General features: G+C 34.9%; 1 protein-coding gene across 1 annotated transcript; it reads left to right on the top strand.

Annotated features, from left to right (window-relative positions):
- The first annotated feature begins 1,086 nt into the window (after window positions 1–1,086).
- Window positions 1,087–20,466, top strand: LOC137406074 (uncharacterized). The gene is made up of 7 exons (XM_068092600.1): window positions 1,087–1,207; window positions 10,440–11,021; window positions 15,595–15,742; window positions 17,008–17,067; window positions 17,721–17,867; window positions 18,326–18,485; window positions 20,310–20,466. The coding sequence occupies exons 1-7, from the start codon at window positions 1,148–1,150 to the stop codon at window positions 20,464–20,466; spliced, it is 1,314 nt and encodes a 437-aa protein (XP_067948701.1). The 5' UTR covers window positions 1,087–1,147.
- Window positions 20,467–22,004: the final 1,538 nt, after the last annotated feature.

Consider the following 22,004-nt stretch of genomic DNA (forward strand, 5'->3'; position numbering starts at 1 on the left):
GGTGCACAGTTTTGCATGGACTTTCTCTGGCATTTGTGCGCACATCCTAAATGTTGTGTATATTAAGCCTCCATCTCTTGTAATCTCTTAGGGAAAGCACAGAGTCTCTCAGCCTGCAAGGCTCACACCACTTGGTATTTGCAACAAATTAATGCTCTCAGTGTGTTTGTAGTATTTGTATATGCAAGATCTAAATGCTGACTAAACCAAAGTGGTTGCATCGCTCACTCCAACGCAGACGTCACTCTTGTCGCAGCTTTTATTCTCTGCTCCACAGTTCCCACTCCCGCCGCGACAGTCCTCTGTCACTCCACCACACTCCTACACCACACCGCTACATCAGTCCCCCACCCTCTGCACCAGTCCCCACCCGCTACACCAGTCCCCACCCGCGGCACTAGTGCTCACCCGCTGCACCAGTCTTTCCTAACGTACGGTAAACAATTATAGCTTTCAGAGTAGAAGTGTCACATTTCCTGTGTCCTTCTGCCTAAGCTGCGCATGCAATTTCCGTCTCTCTGTTATTTGTAAATACTGGCATGGTTAGGATTCGTCATATGCTTCCCATAATCACCTTTACCGGTACGCATATAGTAACCTAATATACGTAGCAAATTGATTGTTGCTGCCACTGCTTCACCATAGTCATCAGATTTGCTATTGATTTTTTTCTATTAGCCGTTTAAGATTATAAACGTGCATGTTTTATGAGAAGCTAACTACTGTATACCAGAATTTAGATAATTCTACAAGTAACATGCCTTTTAATACATGTGAACTCTATAAGCAAAGCTTATGTATGAAATTGAATATAATTCGCTATCGCAGTCGATTTTAATTGAGGAACAAATTTTGAAGATTTTCAATTAAGGCATAAATTAAACTTCTTGTAATTTTTTTGTATTAACTTTGTGAGATGATATTGCTAAAAACATTGAATTGGCTTTAAAATGTTTGACGAAAGGTATGCTAAGTTTTGAGTTGCTGCTCAGCACATAAGAGCATTTTATTGGGCATGTGTGGTAAAAGGTTGTGCCTTGTCTGGGAATGTGAGTTAAGATTGCTTAGGTTCAGTTGACAGTAACAGCCTGTTGCAATGAGGTGCATCGAGCTTGTGGCATATTGAGCAGGTGCTTCTCGCTGATTGATGGTAATGGTGGCTGCATATTGTCTCTCTACTTACAACAGAGCATCAGCTTCCCAACAGGTAAGTTTTCTTCTGTCAGAATACAGCCTATTTTCTGTGAGAAGTTGCAATCTCAGTTGCAAGATTTGCTGTATTATTTAATTCTATGCTAGGTATTAGTTACTTTTGCTACTACATGTATAAGAATATGACTACTTTTGCTGAGACTTGATATCGCAGGTTTTCCAATCTAAAGTTCTAATGCTCTGAATATTGCCCTGTTGAGAACTTTTGTGTTGCATTGAATATCAGGACATTAAATATTCATGCATCTGGAGTAGCCGAGTGCAGTTAGGTGTAGCCCACATGAAAAATGGGGTTATTCACATACTTGGGAGATTTGATTGCGAAAGTAGATGACCGCTCTGTCATTATATTTGCCAACGAAATTGTTCTTCTCTTGCTCGCTGATTAAACTTATCATGCTTGTCTATGGGGCGTGTTTGTAATAGAGCATCCATAATATATGTATTACCCAAAGTATGGAATCTACATGTATATACAAAAAAGTTAAACACAGACTACTGTGGCTGGTTGACATATTAGTTGTGTTATCATTTGTTATACTAATATCTTTAACAAATAACGTTTGCCTGATTTGTTCTAGTAAGAGACTACGTGCGTCTGCTTACATAATATAGCTGTTCTGAGAGCATAATGTAAATAATAACATTATTGGAACCGAATGAAACTGGCTTTGGCGTTCATCTCAAGTACTAGCATAGCACTGACATCCTCACTTACCTTGGCAAGTTATGGATTACTTTTCACATCAATTTCATTATATTAAAAGTATTCATAAACGGAGAAATGTTTATTAATATGTTTTGTATGTACCTATAGCGAATCATGTGTGTAAGGCATGAACACATTTTACTATCTAGCAAACCGTGTGTGTAAAGTATGAACACATTTTACTGTCTAGTAGAACATGCATGTAAGGTATGAATGCATTTTACTATTTTATAAAGCATGCATGTGAAATCTGAACACATTTTATTATCTAGGAAAGCGTGTGTGTAAAGTATGAACACATTTTACTGTCTAGTAGAACAAGCATGTAAGGTATGAATGCATTTTACTATTTTATAAAGCATGCATGTGAAATCTGAACACATTTTATTATCTAGAAAAGCGTGCGTGTAAGGTATGAACACATTTTACTGTCGAGTTGAGCATGCATTTAAGATATGAACCCATTTTTCTATCTAGTTAAGTATTTGTGTGAGGTATGAACACATTCTACGAGACTTTAAAACGTCTCATCTATGCTTAGAGAGAAAGAGTGCTAGTACGTCGTGTATATCTCTATGGTCAAACCTTTTATTGGGTTTCCCTGCAGTAGAACATTCTCTGGCTTACATGTTATCTTAACATACACCCACATCTCTTCTTTATCTTCTTCATCTCTTTAACTTCTTCTCTATTAATAGGCAGCATGCTCTGGTGCATGGCTGTCGTTAAAGAAAAAGAGAACGGAACAGTTTGAGCGTGTCACACGTCACGCCACCGCTACTTTAATCAATATTTCTTTATTTAGCTAACACCAGTGGTTAATTAATTTACTTTTGTAAACTTAAGTCTTCCTCAATAGAACTCTATGAGCGACTGTCATGTACCGCTGAAAATATTCAAATGCGTTGAACATTCTGCATCCTAAAGGTATTTAAATACATTGTACAAAGCGACGTCGTAGCAGCACAATCATTGGACATGAATACGCTACTGAGTGCTAACAGCACTCCTATGCAGTGTCTGGGTTGACTGTTGGTTGATTCACCTTCATGCACTTAGAGGTGTTTGGACTATCATATTGACTTAAGAGGTAGACTGTCATATGGATATGTCATATTGACTTGAGAGGTAGACTGTCATATGGATATGTCATATTGACTTGAGAGGTAGACTGTCATATGGATATGTCATATTGACTTGAGAGGTAGACTGTCATATGGATATGTCATATGGACTTGAGAGGTAGACTGTCATATGATATGTCATATGGACTTGAGAGGTAGACTGTCATATGATATGTCATATGGACTTGAGAAGTAGACTGTCATATGGATATGTCATATGGACTTGAGAGGTAGACTGTTATATAGTCTTGGGAAGTAGACTGATGTATGGATATGTCATATAGACTTGGGAGGTAAACTGTTGTATACACTTGAAAGGTAGACTGTCATATGATCTTGAGAGGTAGACTGTTATATGGACTTGGGAAGTAGACTGTCATATGGATATGTCATATTGACTTGGGAGGTAAACTGTTATATGGACTTGAGAGGTAGACTGTTATTTTGACTTTAGAGGTAAACTGTCATATGGACTTGAGAGGTAGACTGGCATATGGTCTTGGGAAGTAGGCTGTGATATAGACCCAGAGGTGACTGAGGTATGTGCATGGAGGTAGGCTGTGATATGGACTCAGAGACTGGCATGAATCTGTACCCTATGTTGCTCTTTACAGACATTTGTCAGTTGAGCACAATATGAGTTGCTGTGTTGTAGTAGCCATGTTTACTAGGTCAACAATTGATAGCGATCAACTGTTTGTTGCTTAAAATTGTAGTTTATGCTTCAGCACACTTGGTTTTACAACAATTGTGTGTGACGATTAACACAAAGTTTTATTACAGCTGTGTGTGACAACTAACACGGCATGTTTTATAACAATTGTGTGTGACGATTAACACAAAGTTTTATTACAGCTGTGTTTGACGACTAACACGCCACGTTTCCATCATTTAACCATTTAGCGCATTAGTTTACCTTATTTGTGTAATCCGACTAATGTGTCAGAACTGCATTTTCACTTACCGAGGTCGCAGTTTCACATGTACGCAGTTCACTGACCCATGAGCATCTTCATTACCCTGAGTCAATCAGTTTTGTATAGCTAATGAGATTTGCCGAGAAGCTGTTTCCCAGACACCATCTGTCACCTGTCATCGCTGGTCATTCACTCTCCTCGCTATTTCATTGGTTCCGTTATTTCTACCTTTTTGTACATTCGCGTGAGAAACGTCAGCATTCTGCGCTTGAACTGTACATGTGAAAGTTGAAGATGTTTCTATCACAATCACAAGTTTCTTGAACAAGGAAAAGACTACTAGTTATTTTTTTATTATTTTATTTACAATAATTTTATTTCAATCATTGCAAACAGAAGGGTTTATTGAATTATGCCATACTAAAAACATAAAAAGATAAAAGTTAGTTGATGAAATCAATGGTTTCGCTTAAGGCATTAAAAATGCCTTTTATTATTAAGAAAACGGATATGAAGTGGGGCATTGTTAAAGGAGCAAGCGAGGATATTTTCAAAATAATTGTTAGAAGTTGTATGCAGTTTGTTCATATCACGTAAGTTGAAATGAGTTGAAAACCTGTAAATGTAGTTGTATAGTAGTCTGAATAATGTATCTTTATGTCTATAAGCAAGAGCTCTGTAGAATTAACCTTGAACTTTACCCTACATACTTGATACTGATTAGACATTCATCTGTCAGAAGACTATTAAAACATTAAATGAAGCTAGTCAAGGAATGACGCTAGTAATTTTGTGATCATGCCATCATTTCCTAGTCAATAAGAGATGACTGCGCTGCTTCAGTAGGTCATGAATATGTATAAAGTCTGGCGGCTAGGTGACAGCTGTGTGACTACCATTATATCTGTTTACACCATGACAATCAGATGCAAGATTGGTTAATATCAAGAAACGGCAGGGTGGTATAAAGCCTTCTATAGGTTTCAGTTTAATGTGCTTTTAAGATTGTCTCTGCATACAATAAAGGTATTCAAACAGCAAAATATCGAAAGCATTGTAGAATAGCGTATATGTGTCGACAAACTTAATATTTTTATGGATATGTGATCGAACATACTAACAGCTAGTAAAATATTTGTAGCGTACATCGTATGAATTTGTCATGAGACAAGCTTTCGGTTTTTTTAGCCTAAAAACATTAAAATATTTATAAAAATCTCGCGCCACGGTTTTCAACGAAACATGACTACACATGCTCTTAATGTCAATGAGGCCTCCCCAACTCAGTTATTGTGTGCCCTTGTGTACTCTAATAAAGGGAAAAGCTACCATAATTCTCTTAAAATTCTAAGGGGTACGTGATTGGAATCTGACCACCTCACATGCACCTCAACTACATCCACCCTATGTGTAGGGAATCCAATAGCATGCTTTGCGCAGCATCAAAAGAAACACTTGAACAGCTTGTACTAAAGATAATGTCAATTTCACGCAACAAGTTGTTTTACGCAAATGCATTTGTCTCAAGCTATATATACATGGATTTACTAAGATGTTCATAACGCTTAACATGTATGCCATCTATTGTCCACCATTAATTCTCAATTGCTTGTGAAAGTGGTTGAACCTATAACGCATCCACTAGCATTTGTTGATTGCACAGGAAGTGGTAGTCTATTCATATTACGTAATTATGTAAAATTAGCCTAAATAACTTAAGTGCTAAGCAAGGTCCTTAAGCAGGGCTTTTAAACATAGTTCTTTAAAAGTGGTCTGCGCAGCTTCAAATCCTTCAGAGATTGTAATTTGATGAACTAGATTAGCTGGCAGCAATGAGCGGTGGGGGATAACCATTCTTGGGGTGAGGACAGCATCACTGATTCAGACAGCATTCTGCCTTTTATTACAAGACCTTAGATAAAATACCAGGAGTACACTGGCGCATATATTGTGAAGCAGTCGTTGAATTTTACAAGAGAAATTGGTCTAGAAGCTTCTTTTGTTCAAAAGCATGTTGAGAAGTTGTCTAATTTTCTAATTGACAGATTCGTTAATAATTTAAAAGTTATTCAAATGCTTACAATTCGTAGGTAATTTTTTATTGTATTTCCAAATTATTTTAGTAATGAGTCATGATTGAGAGATATTTATGGAAAAATCATGTTTATATCATCTTTGATACAGACTATAATCATAAAGAGAGGAAGCTAACACGGAAGCTATGTTACCTCTATGTTACTTCGGCTGTAAGACCTCTAAGTACAAAGAACTATGATCAACTTTAATCTGGTTGGGTCATTATTAGTAGTTATCATCTTCCGACACTGATGTTGGTAATAAAGCCAATAGCCTTAGCCCTAGGTCTCGCACCACTCATAGCAATACTATTAGCTTATTCTAGCGAAGTGTTATACTGCGATAAGAGATTAGCATTACGCATGTACAACAGTTTACAATATTATCTGAACACTGCATGGAGTTAGAACCCAATGTTCATTTGCTCTAATATCATATTATATGGAGTCCTCTTTGCGCTGTCTATATATGTACTTGCACCTTCATGTAGACACTTGTCTAGCACTGTCACTGATATATCAGTTTGCAAAAGCTTCAGTCATTTGCAAAAGCCGGTATCTATAATAATGAACTGAGAATTTTGTCCGAATAATTTGTACAAACTGAGAACAAGATGTATGCTATGTATTCTTTGCTATTTGAGCGGAGTGTTGTGAGTATTGCTGACGTACTTGCCTCAAGGAAACATGTACACTAGCCAAGTAGCAACCTTGCAATCCTCCATTAAGAGTACATTTAATTAATATTCAAGTCATGTTACGACTATAAAATGGTGTATTGATTTTAAAGTCATTCACATCATCTCCATTTTCTGCAACATTGCAGGCTAGATCCGGTGCTAATTGTACTCGAGTTTGAGTTACGATCATATTGTTCAGCTTTCAGTGCGTTCTAAAACCCTGTGTATAGCTAAACATCGCTCACACACCATAAAGTAGTACGTATATCTGCTTACAAATGAGATGTGTTCAGTGCAAGCGTTACGAATGCTTAGTATATGTATGTTGTGTGTTAATCATCTCAATGTGACCCAAAACAAACGGTTCATTGACAAGGCAGCGGCAGCAAGGGCAGTCTTCTTATTCTTCTAGACACGCGGATGTGCTTAGCCCTCTACTCCTCTAAAATAGCTTTGAGAAAGACTCATTATTTTGTTGCCAATATAAATGTTGTATAAATATATGTTGCGTGTTACATTTATATGTTGTACGTATATATAGTTGTTGTATATATATACATGTATAAAAGTTGTATATATATATAGTTGTTGTTGTATATATACATGTATAAAAATCTTATTGCAGAAGTACTTAATTATCTAAAAGATCATTAGCTAAATAAAGCTAATAAAGAGTGCTCAACATCATATATGTAGCTAAACCTATAAATAGTTTAAAGAATGGTTTTGAGGTAGCGTTCAGCTGCTGACAGTTTTACGGATCCTTGAAAGGGACGGTAGCTCAAAGCTAAGTTCAAACCATTCCTTAGACTTCACGTATAAGTACATACATATAGATTTACTTTACATCCTGTGTATCTGTACAAGTGTACTGCAGCTATGCAACAACATATTTTATACATATGTAGCACTTAAATTACGGTATACAGTACAAGCATCCTTACATTTTCTGTAATTGATGCCGAGGTGTAAACTAAAGCGATATACTGTCTGGCACAGTTTGAGTTATAAAATATCCAACATCAGCCACCGCTCTGTATTATCACCATTTTTACTTTTCCACTATTCATGCATATAGACCGAGTTCTCAACTATTTGTATTAATAATAATTAAATAATAAAAATTAATACAGCGTTACATTCCTTTTAAAAGTTGGATGATGAATGCATTTGTTGTGTGTATACGAAAAATTATTGTTTATCGACTGCTTTGTATTGCCAATCTTTCCCAATCAATTCAGCTGCGTATCCATATGGAGATCAACTCATATGGGTGCTCCTCCCTCAACTCTCTTACTCATCGTTGTACGCTATCTCCACCTACATATGAATATTTACAAGCGGGAGTCACTATTGCTGCTCTTAGTAAACAGTTATAAGTAAATCAGATACATATTATGTAAACCTTTTTTAGATGTGCTAACAAAACAAATGTGTGACATGTTTGCTGTTTGAAACCAATACATTATAGATTTAGTGTATATTGAGTGAACCATAGACATATTACACATAGACTGTTACACTAAAACTATATATATTGAGTAACCATAGACATACTGTATTACACATAGACTGTTACGCTAAATTGGTATATATTGAGTAAACCATAGACATCTTACACATAGACTGTTACGCTAAAACTATGTCTATTATTAGTATCGTCAGTCATATGACTAGAAACCAATACAATTTAGTTAATCTAGTTCTATTTTTAGACACCATAAATATAGTTTGTTTGCTTGTAGACTTCATCATATATTCATCACATGTTAGATTAGTGGTCAGAAGACAAGTAGTTGTCGCCACCTGCAAGTACAATCAGGCCTACAATTTGCTTATTTCACCCATATTTAAATATATGCGTATATATTCCTATATGCCCATATAGGTATATATATGTGTATATACCCATATATATAGATATACGTATATATATATAGATATATATATATATGTGTTATTGCGCCCTTGGGAGACTGGGAGGTGTTATTGCGCCTTTGGGACAATGGGCGCAATAACACCTGCGCATAAAATGTGGCTTGCCCAGATACCAGCAGCAATCAACTCAAGTGAGTGACAGAAAAGTGCGCTATTGGGTACAGCTAAGATCTTGAGGCGAGTGCACAAACTCCCAGGTCTCTGGTAGGAGACCCGAGTTAGAGCAGAAATTACCACCCATATAGATTTACCAGGGTGAGGAAACAATTTATGTATATATATTTATATAAATATTTATATATATAGATAATATATATGTATATATATGTATGCATCTATACATTCATAAATGTTTATATATATATATTATGTACATGTATGTACTTTTATTGGACAGTTCATAGTCATTTTTATATTTAAAAAAATGTTTGCGTTTAGTGCCACACAAAAGAATCAATAAGTAAAACGATGTTAAAATTTATACAAAGAAAGCCACTAAGTTTAGATATACATCTTACATATTTTGTCAAAAAATTAAAAAAACTAACAATGCAATTGTTGAGCGCATCTTTTGGTAAGTACAAAATTAAATCATTTAGTCGTGGATATCTGGAATTTGAGAATTAAAACTTCAGTGATGTATGAAGGAGTTGAACAATTTGGTATTTTAAATCCAACGATGTTAGTAAAATAAGTTCACATATCAAGTCATAGAATGTTTTTTAGCAAATGACAAACTGCATTTTTCAGATATCGGACTATGCCCGTGTCTCATCAAGTGCATTAAGAAAATGAGATATGCTGTTAATTTGTTGAAGTAGTTACGCAAAAAAGGCGGCGATTAGAAGCGAAGAGAGAGAGACGCTAGCCGCTGCCCCTTGTAGATCAATAGGTAATAAGTGGCGGCCTATAATTACCTCTAGGTAGCTGCTAATTGCCCTGCTTCCTCACATGGCTGCCTAAGGTGCATAAATTGCTTGAAAATTGATTTTTCTTTCTTAGCAAGTAAATTACATGCTTATTAAAGAGCAGTTTACTCTATCCTCAGCTGCCATAAATCAAAACCCAAATGACGGAAAATGAAGTTAAAATCTTCCGATATTTTGTTCTTCAAATCGCCGGCTTGCGAATCCGTATGTGTGGTGAATGAACCGACAGTCTGCCTAGTATCGTGCAAGGTGAGTGAACTCACAGCTTGTCTTGATGAATACTCCTTGCAGCGTATCGCTTAAACGTATATAGGAAGTCGGTTGTATAGTTGGTTAGGTAAGTACGGTCATTCTAGCAAATAGTTTTTGTTTGCAGCTGTGCCGAAACTTGTGCACTTATAAACATATAAGACTAGTACGCTGCCAGTCTCATGCGCTGTGAGATATTGTCATCTGTAATAGCTATGTGCACAATTATTCTTACATGTGGAAAGGTGCAGATGACAGAGGGTTTTAAATCTGAATATCTAGGTGCAATTCATGTGCGATGCATTATGTTTCCCTAAAGCTTTTAGTGGGATTTCAGACAGACGGCAGACACGGCTCTTATTATAGTAAATATTTGATCAACTGCATGCGGGTTAACATTTTGTCACAGAATGGTTACTGACCGTTGCAACTGTGTAAATATTCTATAATTTAGCTTTTGAATTCTGTTTCAAGTTTTAAAGTTTTAATTACATTGTAACATAATAATTTTAGATGAATATTATCTATTTAATATACTGTACATATAATGTATACATGTGCTTACTAATATGTATTATATGTGTAGCTATTTCTTTGCCCTTGCAGTCGTATGCCAATGAGAGTAAACAGCGAGCCATGTCAGACTATAGGACAAATGTGTCCAACGTACAAGTATACATGAACCAAAGCAATGGTCACATAAGCACAGCTTTAGTTCCACATGACAGTCCACTGCTTGGCCAGTACAGTTCTCACCCCGACCCCACGAGTTACTACAGCAATGGCTATATCAAGAATAACAATGTATACACAAATGGAGGCACTACGGCGGTCCAGTTTGCAACAGCTGATATAGATAGAGGAGGGGGATACCAGCAATATCACCACATGCCAAATCAGCACTACAGTCTTCCACAGAGACACCATTCTCAAATTGTAGTACCTCCTTCACCCCAAATGTGGGGCAAAAAGCCAACTTTGCAAGCAGAACAGTCTGGAATGCCTTCCCGCAATGGCAATACCTCTTTGTTTGACTTGTTGGCAAAGACTCAGTTGCAACGAACGTATTCCAATCGATGCACTAGAGGCAGCGGTATACGCCGGTGCAGCAAAGCACCGCCAGCAATAGTAGACACATTGACAGCATTGAAGAAAACTGCGTCTTCCACCAACAATACAAACCCAAAGGTAGACGTTATTATTATTATTATTAGTCTACTACGAATAGCCATTAGTCCAAGCGCAATTCTCTTGAAACGTATGTATGGATGTGTCTCATTATACACCTTTATTAGACAGCTGTACTGAATAACTCTATGGCACAACTCTAACACACAACTATGATAAAGTTAAGATATATAAATCTTGTTAATAGGTCTCTATGAAAGACAAACCTTTTAGCTATCAGCAATTTTATAAAAGAATTATCTTCTGTTATCATTTCTAGTTAATGAAATTTTGACTTCAAACACCGTTACAGGTACCTTGATTAATGCTGTTAATTCAGTAGTATTTTTTGTAAAATTTGAGTTTTCACCATTTTATTCATTAAAAGATTCTACAATCTAAAAGATCAGACACACTCTGTATACAGCAACAAACAAATACTGTGCAAACCCGTTGAAACCCCTTTGAGTTACTTTAATAATTCAAATAGTAAAAACTGATTAATCTAACTATTGTAGTCTATAAGTTATTGCGCTCTTGCCAGTTTTTCAATTTTACCTAAAATGTCAAAAGTCAATATGGAAATGCGAATCACCTTAAATAGCATACAAAAACTCTCTATGGACAATTTCAGCCATTAATATTGTTGAGATTTGTGACGACCTTTAATGATTAACCTCTATCTTGGCGGCGAAATAACCTGTGACTGTTTGCTAGCTAGCATTGGCTTTGTCTAGACACGTGTATCACCTTAACTGACCACATGCTCACCAGCGGTGTAATTCTACATAGCCAGCGAGTCTAGAGGGACTGCTCAAGTCACGATTGACATCAGAATTGTTTGATAATTTTATGTAGAACTTATTATGCATGCCATCAGGTGCCAGCGAGTGTCAGCGGGTACTTGCACAAAATAAGTCTGAATCCTTTGAGAGAAGTTGTGAAAAACATATCCGTCAATGTACAACTAGGTCGAAATAGAAACCAAAGACCAATCATGATCTAGAGCAAAAGTAATGAAAGCTCCTCTGTTTATTCTACAGCGGATGAACAGAAGAGCAGTAAAATGAACAACATTTCATTCTGTTCAGCAAGTTCTGTTACTTGCTCGACAGTACAGTACGGCATATAAAGTGTATAAACAGTGGACAGTACAGTACTACATATAAAGTGTATAAACAAGTGTGTTTATAAACGTTTCATAAAACCTTTTTTTGGTTAAAATTGACAGAATGTTCCTTTTACCAGCCTTGAATTTTTTTATGGTCTTGTAATTATTATTCTTGTTGGTGTTAAATTACATACATTAAACAGCAAAATATGAACATAAACTAGTTTGAAAACATACCATGAAAATATATTTATCATATTTAATATGAATTATACTTACTACGTACAATCTCAATATTGGTAGTAATACTTTTTTAAATAGTGATACTTATAATTTTGAACTTTTTGTAACTTTAGAATAAGTCTGATTTTTACAACAAAGACGCAAGTGCTAGTAAATCTACATTAAATCTCCGTCCTTTTAAGTCTATCAACCAACGCTCTATTTCTTATAAATACAATACAAATTCTTAGCTTTCTGTCTCCCGGTCTGAGAAGTACAGACATCTGAAAATGAGATGATTTGCAAAGAGGTCTGCTGAAAAGATTCGTCATGTTGTAAACTGACAAATTAAAATTCCTGTAAAAATTCACAGTCAAGAATAGAACAATTTTGACAATGACTGTATGTCTTATGTACAGTCAGGGTGCTGTTAGTATTCCTCGATGAATAATTGTTCTAAAATCTGACCTTTGCTTTTCTTGAAATTAAAAGTTGCTTTCAGATGACTGGCACAGCTAAGTATTGTATCAAGTACTGTCAAGTACTTGTCAGTTCTTGTCATGCTTGGGCCGTTTCTCTTGACATTTACTAATACAGTTGTTATAACCAAGCACTGGTTGGTCACAATGAGTACCTCTATGGAATCAAATGAGATACGACTTCAAACTGAGTTGAGTTGCAGAAATGGAGATATTAAACGAGATGTGGTCTTTTATTAGTAAATTAATAATCAATATAAAGTGTCAATTTAAAAATTCAGTCTTTTACCTTTTAGAAGAAAAGCTTTCAATTTGTAAAGTGACCGCAGTAGTGACCTTCACTCCTGCATTTCAGCCCTGTTTTCTGCCAATCTGAGTTATCAGATGAGCTGATACTAAAACGGGCATCTAAACCAGAGTTATTCTATGACTATTGTCTATGACTATGACTATTACTCTATGGCTATAATAGCCTTAAAAGAAATAAGCCTTAGAAGAAACGGATAGTTGGATACAGGTTAGGGCTAGTAATAGTAGGTACGGCAGTTGTCTGCCCAGTTCTCTCTTTTGGTCAGTGTGTTTGAATGATGGCGCCATGCATTAGGCTTGCAGTACAAGAGTTTGAAAGTCGGAAACATTGCTTGTCATAGCCTTGCTGTCTTTTATTAATTCTACTTGGACAAGTGTAAAACCTTGTGTGTTTGCTGTAGCTGACATCATCTGTATAAAAGGTTTTGTGAGACATTTTGTGAGTGTGAGGGAGGGTAAAGTAACATATGCATTGTACGCTATAGATGAGTACCGTTGGTGAGAGCCAGTGATAGTAGCGGCTAGAGCAAGTGTGAGTGCTTGTTCAGTCACTCAATACCACTTACCGTGTCTTCTCTATCACCAAATATAATCAGACAATCTTGTTCTTTTTTGGAGTGTCCGATGCATTTATCAGAGCGCGCTGGAGTTACAAGCGAGTGACCTGAACAGTTAGGATATTAATTCACACGCTCTGCTAAGGTGGTTTGGCTTTATTTGTGACACTCGGTACAGGCGCTTGTTGATCCGCTACACAGAAGAGAACCTTTTGTTGCAATGCGAGAGGTCTGTCATTATTCATCGGTAAACTGTGTACCGCTGGTTTAAGCTCTTAAATAGACACAGGATTTTGTAAAAAATATTGCATTCATCTATTTTTAGCCTTAGAGTGTTAGTATTCTGAACCCTTCTTATATAAGCTCATGAAATTGCTTAAAGTTTGCATATCTATCCAGTTTGTTAAAAACAATCAGCACTAAAATTGGGTTAGTATACAATTCTATTGCAGAACATCTCTTTTCTTCACAATTTTTACCAATCGTATTTAATAATAGTTTTCCGTGCTATTTTTACACATATCTTAACGGAGTTCCTTTTATCATGGCTTTCTGTGCTTCATATTCAATATCTCCTTTTACAAAAGGTCATACCGCTGCCTGTTACACCTACATGTATATTTTCTACCCTATTGTCAATTTACCTTTGAATCAATGTTCATTCAAATATTTTGAGAGCTGGAACGACACGTTCTGCGGTTTCATGTTCATCAATATTTGTCTGTTTCGCTCGATATTCTATGATTACCAATTAATTTTGCTCATCGGCCAAGCAAATAGAATCTATATTCGCACATCCTCATGCCTCTTGAAATTATCCTGAGTAAAGATGTGCTTTTGACGCTGAACTGCGGGACTCTAGAAGAAGTTGTAAAAGAATACGCATTGGAAATACAACGGCTAATACTCGATTATCTTATTTGTTTAGCTAAAACAAACAATAATATTCTTATTTAATTCTGAGTACTTTAGTATTTATCGGGTGGGGGAGGTTTGTTTAGTACTCAATCAATAGTCAAGGATGTGTAAGCTTACAGCTCTGCCTGTTTGTCAGTAGCCAACATTCTCCTTGGTTCTTCATGGTAGCTTCAGGCCCTTCGATAAGAGATGAAATGTAGAAGACGACATGTCTAAAAAAATAGCTAATGTCCAATTTTTATTTTTAGTGTCATACTCTCATGCAATTTTGAGCCATTTGTATTACACCCATCATGGCTAAAAGTCATCTCTTCCAACTGTTTCATTGAAGAGGTGACAAGTTCTGAAGGTGCCCTGTCTATGATTTCCTTTAGTAAATAATAGATACCGGTATAGCACACATAGTACTGAGATAGCCTGTTATTCCTTCACTCCAGGTGAGCCAACAAGTGAGTTGGAGGGTGTCCCTACCATATCATTGAAGCTATGCAATAGCATTTTCACACGCTAGTTGAAACTTCCCGGTTGTGCAATCAGCATTCAAGAGAAGATAACTTACAATATTGTTTTAGTGGATTTACTGTCAGCTGAGTTAAAATGAGTTCCTATGAAGATGTTGTGTAAACACTTCTAACTGCATTACACATTTACACGCAGGTGTTTCACAACTTGGTTGCAGTGAACACCGCAATCATTGAGGTTCCATAATTTATTTATTGCACACTATTAACATAACAGAAACCAGTTTCAATGCTTGTTCCAAACTGTCATATGGTTATCAGTACAAGCGGTTTAAAGGTAAAGTTACTTAAGTTAACTTGTCACCTAATCACTTGGTAGTTATCCTCTCATGTGCTGTTGTTGTTATTTTGACTTGCCTTGCTTGTTCGAAACAAACCTAAAATCCCACCAATCTTGGTTGCTGAGACATATCAAGGTAATTACTATTTGAGTGTTTCTGCTAATGTTATTTATCGCAGCTAATATATCTGTTCCAGGTTGTAAAGGAAGACAAGACTAGTATATCTGGCAGTGACGATGCCTCAGACTATTCCTCCGTATTTAGGCAAATCAGGGAGGTGAATCGTGAGTCGCAGACTAACACAGAATTTTTCGTCAAGTCATTTAGAATTCTTAAAAGTACAGGTAAGAGTTGTCTAAACAATGCTACCTCGCCACCACAATTCCTAATACTGGCTAAGGTGAAATACTCTTTATGTAATTTCAAATGCCTATTGGGAAACACCAGCGGTTTCTGTACACCACTTGTTCTGGACTCGCACCATACATTTATTTGCTTGTAAAGTTGCTCACCAGAAACAAACTAAAAACTTGAATGTTTTTCTTTATATTTAAGGTTCATCTTCTGAAGAGTTCCAGAAAGCCTGAGTTCTTTAAATATCACATATTAATACAATGGTATAATCTCTTCATATTCAAAACTATTTACAAAAGAACTAAAAGCAGTGAACGTTTTATATAAACATGCTTACGGGAAGCTTATGTTAGATTCACTCAGGCTATAATTTTTATGTATCTGAATTTCGTCAAACCATAACAGCGATAATGCATCATGTATTGTCAAATAAGTAATGCATGCCTTCTATATTTTCAGAAAACATTAGAATTTGTATCTAATAATAAGAAAAGGAATTTGCAGTAAATATGAGAACAGCTGAAATTGTCGACCGTCATGGTTTTTCTGTGTAGCCATCAAATTGCGTTGCAATTTTTTTAGCTTAAATTATCTGTATATCTTATTTTGCGCTTGTGCTTGTTACAAATTAGTAAGAGTTAATAATGCTACTGTCAGAATGTCTATCGCGTAGCATGAAGGTAAGAGAGGGCAACTCTGCTCCCGGACAGGTGCTTGAAAATCTGAATTTGAGTGCTCACATCGAACTTTGTCATTCTAGTCAAGGCAAAAGGAATGAACAAAAGAGTATCTCATTTTTGCCTCAATTCATGAGCTACTTGGCATGCCTAATGAATGAACAAGATATTATTGTCTTATTGTTGCTATAATCTCCGTTAATGAGCTACTGGTATTCATTGTGTATAATGTCTGACAATGTGTGCATCTCAGTTTAAGTTGTTATTTATAAACTTGGCAGTGTGCTAATTTTCATTTTCTGTTTATGCTTATTTATACCTATGTGGTTACAATTTAATTTTGTTCCTGAAAAAATCAAATATCACACCAAGTAACTATTTTTAGGTCAATTTTTTATTCTTTTTTAAATAATCCCTAGTAGCTGTTGTTTTTTATTTTGCACAGGTTGTTTATAAATGTTGAACTTTGTAGTTGTCTTCACATTGAATTTATTTTTCTTTCTATTGATCATCCCTTTTTCCACTCTTCTCTCAGCCAGTTCACAGCATAGTGTATATTTTTTTTGCATATGTTTTAGCTGTTATGACAGTATTTCTTGGATTGGTGCTTCTCTTGCCATTTGGCATGGTTATTCTAGGTGAGTTTCCTTCTCTTGCCACTTGATGTAACTATTTAGATGAATTGCTTTCTCTTGTAAATGAGAGTACAATCTTTGCTAATTGACTTGACAATTTCACTGAGTCGATTATCTTACTAAGTGACATGTTGAAATATCAACTAGAAAGTTTATGAAAATTTTTACTAATGTGTTGCTTTACTGATTAAACTGCTGTTAGTCTAGATTCTTAGCCTGAGGTTTTATGCAGCAGTCTTATTTGTTATATGAATATAGAAGAAAGATTGAAAAGAAACTTGTGTTGCCTTGCTTTGTCTATTCTGCTGTCAAATGTAAGATTGAGCATACAACTATCACCTAAATGGTGCAAAATCCGTCAGTTAATTAAATCCTCCCTCACCCTCTCTCTCCCTCCCTTGATTTTACCCTCTCTCACCCACTCTCTCATCCACTCTTTCACCCACTCTTTTATCAACTCTCTCATCCACTCTTTCACCCACACTTTCACCCACTCTTTCACCCACTCTCTAATGTACTCTCTCGTCAACTCTCTCATCCACTCTCTCACCCACTTTCACACCCACACTCTCACCTTCTCTCTCAGACACTCTCTTTCACCCTTTTTTTTACCTCTTTTTTATCCTCTCTCTCACAAAATAAAATGTTACTTGCAGGTGTAAAGTACTTGGATGAGTGTCCCAAGGAACCATTCCTACCCATATACTTGTTAGTTGGTGGGTGTTTTACTACTCTTAAAATGTTTACTATTCTCTGGAGACAGATGAGAGAGCGCAAGAACTCTGACTCATATGATGGGGCAGGTAGGTTGTCTCTTCTATTTTTCTTTTATTATTAGCATTCTATTAATGCTTTCATATACTTAATCATGTTGTATTATTTACTTATACTAAAGGTGTCTTTGCACAAAGTTAAAATTCGAAGATAAGCACAGATTAGTTAATGTGGCAAAGCAGTTATGCTCTCACATGCAATTCAACATACAGCATGTGTAACACTGCACATAAACTGTATGTGTACTGTATGTGTACAGTATGTGTGCAGCAAGTATATTGTTTGTGTACATTGTGTCTGTAGCATGTAAATTGTATGTGTACATTATGTGTGCAGTATGTATATTGTACGTGAACAGTATGTCTACAGCATGTATATTGTATGTGTGCAGTATGTGTATTGTATGTGTACATTATCTATAAACTTGACAAATAGCTCAGTCTGTTGTTTGCTTCTATAAGCATGAAATGCTCATTGCTCTTTGTAGACGGAGAGAGCAAAAGTGATTTTATCACTAACAGATCGACCCAGTTTACTGATGCGGTGCTTAGCCTTTTCCTCTTAGCTTGGTTTCTTTATGGCAACTACCTGACCTGGTCTATATTTATGCCAAACTTCTCAAGACAACTCCACTCTCCGTCTGATTGGTTAGTATTTTTACCTCTTTAACCTGATTGGCTAGCGTTTGGATTCCAACTACTTTGTTATGTTTTTCGTTTCATTAGATAGCAAGATAAGGTCTGAGTAAATCACTGGATTTAGCTTTTTCCATCTTTTCAATTTCCATCAACCTGTTTAATTCTTCCTTAGCAAGGTGAGGTTCTCATAGGTTTTTCTGTTGAAATGTTCTTTGTCATCAAGACATTTTATGCTAAGGTCAGTAAATATTTAATTGTAAACATAATTTATATATTTATAGCATAAATTATAAGTATATATCATCAACTCTTAACCTTATAAACAACATCAACTCATAAGCAATATACAACATCAACTCATGAACTAATATAAACATCAACTCATAAACTAATATACAAATCAACTCATAAACTAATACAAACATCAACTCATAAACTAATATAAACATCAACTCATAAACTAATATACAACATCAACTCATGAACTAATATAAACATCAACTCATAAACTAATATACAAATCAACTCATAAACTAATACAAACATCAACTCATAAACTAATATAAACATCAACTCATAAACTAATATAAACATCAACTCATAAACTAATATAAACATCAACTCATAAACTAATATAAACATCATCTCATAAAATAATGTAAACATCAATTAATAAACTTATATAAACATCAACTCATAAACTAATATAAACATCAACTCATAAACTAATATACAACATCAGCTCATAAACTAATATAAACATCAACTCATAGACTAATATACAAATCAACTCATAAACTAATACAAACATCAACTCATAAACTAATATAAACATCAACTCATAAACTAATATAAACATCATCTTATAAAATAATGTAAACATCAATTAATAAACTTATATAAACATCAACTCATAAACTAATATAAACATCAACTCATAAACTAATATACAACATCAGCTCATAAACTAATATAAACATCAACTCATAAACTAATATAAACATCATCTCATAAAATAATGTAAACATCAATTAATAAACTAATATAAACATCAACTCATAAACTAATATAAACATCAACTCATAAACTAATATAAACATCATCTCATAAAATAATGTAAACATCAATTAATAAACTAATATAAACATCAACTCATAAACTAATATAAACATCATCTCATAAAATAATGTAAACATCAATTAATAAACTAACATAAACATCAACTCATAAACTAATATAAACATCATCTCATAAAATAATGTAAACATCAATTAATAAACTAATATAAACATCAACTCATAAACTAATATACATCATCAACTCATAAGGTAATTTAAACATCAACTCATAAACTAATATACAAATCAACTCATAAACTAATACAAACATCAACCCATAAACTAATATAAACATCAACTCATAAACTAATATACAACATCAACTCATAATTGTCTAGCACACATTGAGCCAATGGCTGTGTACTGATGCAGCATACTCTCTACCACCTTACATACATAACATGCACATGTAACATAAGGCATTTTGCTTGCAACAAATGCATAAATACCTATAGTTTATTTTATCTTCATTTTATTGTACTATATACGATATACTCGCTTCTCTCTTCTCTGGTGCCTAAATTTATTTGCAGTAAAAATCGACACTATAATATTATTTGTAACTAGAAGATACACCATGTAGTATCACAGTTTTTTGCTATCTAGTCAATATTGACTGTAGAGATGTCACACTATAACTACAAATATCATTAGTATTGCTAGCTGCTAGAAGTAATACGTGATGTCATGGTTTATATATATATATCTTTTACAGGTGTGAGAAGTCCCTCTACATGTTTTGTGTCATACAGATCATCTGCTGTTACTCTGCTTTTATGATTTTCCTCTTGACTCTTGTCTGTCTTGGCTGTGTGCGCCATATCTGCTGCTTTCGAGACCGGCATACAATAGAACAGATCAGCCGCTCATAGGATTGTTTTCTCATGTGATGGGATAGTTGTTACCAGTCTGAGGAGTGTCACTAGTTTTATGCTCAGTGCTGACTCTGCATAAGAAAGAGAGAGCAGTTCAGATTACATCATGATGTGAAGCGTTTGTTTCTTTTGTACGAGGTAAAATTATTTTCAAACACAAATGGTAATATTTTTAATTGCAATTTTGAAGTTTTTCTTTAACATTCTGTAATAGTAACGAAGAAGAACAGTTCAGTTTTAAGCAAATATCTTTTGAACATGTATATGCAGCTGTGACATATTTTTATTTTGAAAAAAGTAAAAATCGAAAATTGGCCCTTGATTTTTAAAAAGCAAGAGGTATGAATTGTTTGAATGGCATCATACAACCCGTACTTGTTAAAGACCACGGCTATGTTGGTTTGTCTTCTCTTAGTTTGCTCCAGTATATGCCTGTTAATTTTCTTCTAGTCCTTCCATAGATTGGTTAATTGTTAACTTATGTAGTTGAAATTTGTTTCAACAAAATATATTTAAAACGGCCTGTTGGTTGCTTTAGCTTAGCATGACAGAAAATGTTTAATATTTTGCCAATTTGAGATGATATGACATATTGCGTCATAATTTTTGACAATATTCCTGTTGAATACGCATGTGAAGATGATGAATAAATACAAGTTATTTCTTTTATTGATCAGTCTTATTGTTCCGCTGAATACTGAGCTAAAAAAATAAGCAATCCTTATAGACATCTATTCAACTGGAGGATTGAAGAAAATCTATTATACAATTTAGGAGTTGCTTCATCCTGTCGCTAGAAGGCATTTCAGATGTGCAGCTAGTTTTTAACAGCATTTGAAATTATTTTTTAGTTTTTCATTTTCTAATTTGTCTGGAATCATCATTTGCCATAGTCAGGCAAATAGTTCTACAGTAGAGAAGATGTCTTGAAAGTACCCACTTTCCTTCACAGGCAGCCGGATAGTTACGCCTAGGGAGTCAACATGACACCAATGTCTGCGGGGAAGTAAAAGTATGAATTTTACTAAAAGTGGAGTTTATTATATTGATAAAAAAATTGAATAAACTCTTCAGCTTTCACAATGGTTCTTTTTGTACAAATAAACAAAAATATGCGCTAGTACACAAATACATCTAAACTGATATAAGGCGAGAGTTCTAGTGCTAGTTTTGTGCATTTATTGTACAAGAATAAGAACTATGTTCTATCTATATATTCTAGCAAATGTCTGTAGCGCTTCTTTTTAAATGCATGGCATTGCTGATTATACAAAACCTGTCATTCAGACTCTGACAACTACACATTAAAGGAAGCCAGAAATCGTCAATATATGTAAAAGATTTACATAGACATATGAGCATCACTATTTATACTGTACTAAAGAGGATTGCAAACTTTAAAACTTGCTCTAAATTATTTTGGCATAAGTCGCTAAAAATATGAAATAAAGACAAGAAAGGAGACAACTTAATAATAAAGCTTACTACTGTTTTGGCAATTGTATATTGTCATAATATAGTATAACCCAAAACAT

This window comes from Watersipora subatra, chromosome 10, assembly GCF_963576615.1.
Source record: "Watersipora subatra chromosome 10, tzWatSuba1.1, whole genome shotgun sequence".
Classification (NCBI taxonomy): Eukaryota; Metazoa; Bryozoa; class Gymnolaemata; order Cheilostomatida; family Watersiporidae; genus Watersipora; species Watersipora subatra.

Excerpts from the sequence above, each read along its gene's own strand:
- LOC137406074 (XM_068092600.1), top strand. The coding sequence starts at position 1,148 with ATGGTAATGGTGGCTGCATATTGTCTCTCTACTTACAACAGAGCATCA. Across the intron at positions 11,022-15,594 it reads CCAACAATACAAACCCAAAG|GTTGTAAAGGAAGACAAGAC; the intron begins GTAGACGTTATT and ends TATCTGTTCCAG. Across the intron at positions 17,068-17,720 it reads ATTTGGCATGGTTATTCTAG|GTGTAAAGTACTTGGATGAG; the intron begins GTGAGTTTCCTT and ends TGTTACTTGCAG.